The sequence below is a fragment of the Trachymyrmex septentrionalis genome, unplaced genomic scaffold (assembly GCF_001594115.1).
Source record: "Trachymyrmex septentrionalis isolate Tsep2-gDNA-1 unplaced genomic scaffold, Tsep1.0 scaffold172, whole genome shotgun sequence".
Taxonomy (NCBI): Eukaryota; Metazoa; Arthropoda; class Insecta; order Hymenoptera; family Formicidae; genus Trachymyrmex; species Trachymyrmex septentrionalis.
The window spans coordinates 96160-98497 of NW_017304887.1; the positions used below are offsets into that span (position 1 = coordinate 96160).

General features: G+C 31.4%; 2 protein-coding genes across 5 annotated transcripts in view; one reads left to right on the plus strand and one right to left on the minus strand.

Moving 5' to 3' along the window:
* Nucleotides 1-2338, plus strand: part of LOC108746485 (ecdysone-induced protein 74EF) — a 295998-nt gene that overhangs the window by 58319 nt on the left and 235341 nt on the right. The gene's annotated exons all lie outside the window — the stretch shown is intronic.
* LOC108746487 (U7 snRNA-associated Sm-like protein LSm11) overlaps nt 999-2338 on the minus strand; it is a 40684-nt gene continuing 39344 nt past the window's right edge. The window contains exon 5 of the mRNA XM_018483296.1: nt 999-1186. Within this exon, the coding sequence (XP_018338798.1) occupies nt 1035-1186 (152 nt within the window). The 3' untranslated portion in view covers nt 999-1034. The remainder of the gene's footprint in view (nt 1187-2338) is intronic.

A 2338-nucleotide genomic window follows, 5' to 3' on the forward strand; every position in this document is an offset into this window, starting at 1 on the left:
ATTTACGTTAAAATGAATTTTCAGTGCAAAAATGAAAGTAAAAGGAATAATCTTCAATGGCCTTGACTTAACAAATGTTATCCAGGACATGATCCCGAACAATATTCAAGAGATTTTAGCCATCGGACACCTTGCGTAATGCCAACCGGCGGTATTGTAACTTTCAAGCCTGTAACTTAAAAAGTACTTAATGGAAAATAACTTTATTATAGTATTTTGAAAAGTTCTAGACACCAGCTTATTCTGAAATAAAATTCTTCTCTATTAGATTCTGAAATAAAAAATAAGGGTGTTTCGTTTAAAAAAATCTATTTGACCTGATCTTGGTGACGCCATCTACGATCAAACTGATAAGATCAGTAAATAGACTATTTTAAACTATATAACTTTTGTATGAAACATTTTTCTCAGAAATGCTTATTTTTTAAGATATTTAAGGGGTCCGGGACTTTTTGAACACCCTGTATAATATACACCACGCGCGCGTATACGTATACATGAACAATCATAAGATTTAGTTATTTCTTTTTATATTGTTATGCAGTTTGTAATAATTTATATTTTGCATTATTTACATAAGATGGATTCGTGACAAACGATATGTAAAAAAATCCTATGTAACTATAATCTTGAAATATACAACACAATCTTGTTTCCATTCAAAATATTTATTATACAACGTATATCAAGGGGAAATAAAAAATGAACGTATATTTATTTCGATTATGCAATGTAACATTATATTGTAGCTGCACAAGTAGATGACGTTTCGTTATCCAATTAAAATATTACGAGATTCTTAATGTATTAATATATTCAAGATACTTCGAGAAAATTGAAATTCTACAAAACTTTTCGCGAATATAGATATTCTAAAGTATTTATAACCACACATTGCAAAATTTTTGTACATTATATATAAAATTTCATCGTACAGAGCGAATAAATAACGAGTAACAGAAAACGTACATGATTGGCTATATGTTATTGAATGCACGTAGCACGGTACTTATGAGATAATCCTTAACACATAGTCAATTGATTTTGACAATTATAGCGACTTGTTCTCCCCTCAGTAGCATCTGCGGCACGTGTCTTTCCAAGGTCTCCATCTTTCCCTCAATCTTCTTCACTACTACCTTAGGGACGTCTTTTTCTGCTGGCTCTACTCTGACTGCATCAGGACCTGAATCAAAGATGCAACGTCGAGTTCTTGCGATATCTTGTCTGATATTAATTTCCTTCTCTCAGATAACAGTACGAGTACTTTGAAATTTTAATATATGATTGAGTGTATAAATACGAATGATTTTTCTCGTTCGTCATAATTGACGTAGCCGTCGTCGTTCTTTGTTCAATTAAAGTGGGAAACATATCTACAACGAGATATTAGATAAGAAAAACGAAAATAGATTCTGAAGAGGGAAGTTGAATTCATTTTTGCACGGTTTTATATTTTTAAATGATAACAATATTCTCATATGACTTATATAGATGTGCATCAAAATATATTATTAATTTATATTTATAGCACATAAATTAATCAGCTTTCAAATTTGTCAAATTTTGAGCGTTAATTATTATAAAAAATTTTTATTATTCTATTTCAATATTATACATGTATATATTATTAAAAATCTTGTAAGTTTGTACTTTGTGTTTTGCAAAAAGCAATTTTTTAACAGTTCAAAAATTTTAATATTATACTTTTTAGAAAAATCATTTTTTATATATATATTAAAATTTTAAAAACAAATAATAAAATTTTAAAATAACTTAATATTCTTATTATAAGTTTCTTTAAGTATATAAATAAACTTTCTACAATTAGAAACTATAATAATAAGCTATCATGAACTCATAGATGTATTGTGAAGATCAGAATAAAAAAATAGCAAATTTTTGAATATGAGCCTTAAGCAGAAATTATCGGGAGTATGTACGGTGTCGCAAATAAACTTTAACAAGAAAATGCTTGATGAGGTCACTAAAAAAACCTAGGAAGATTGTTTGTGTACTAACACGTGTCCATAAAAGCGCGTGAGGACCGCGATAAGGGGGTTAGAGGAAACAGGAAGGCCAAGAGGATCAGAAGAGGGATAGCAGGCACGAGGAACCAAAAGGACACGTGTACGTGGGATATTCGATCCTGTTCACTTCTAGGCTGTTTTCCAAGGTCGCCGGTCCTTTCACCCTCCCTTCTTAGCCTCGTATCAACAACCTCGCGACCCCTCGCGATATTGATGTACCAAAGTACGCCAGTAGGTCAACTAACCCTGAACTCGGTGCGCCGAGAGAGAGAAAGAGAGAGAGAGAGAGAGAGAGAGAGAGAGAGAGA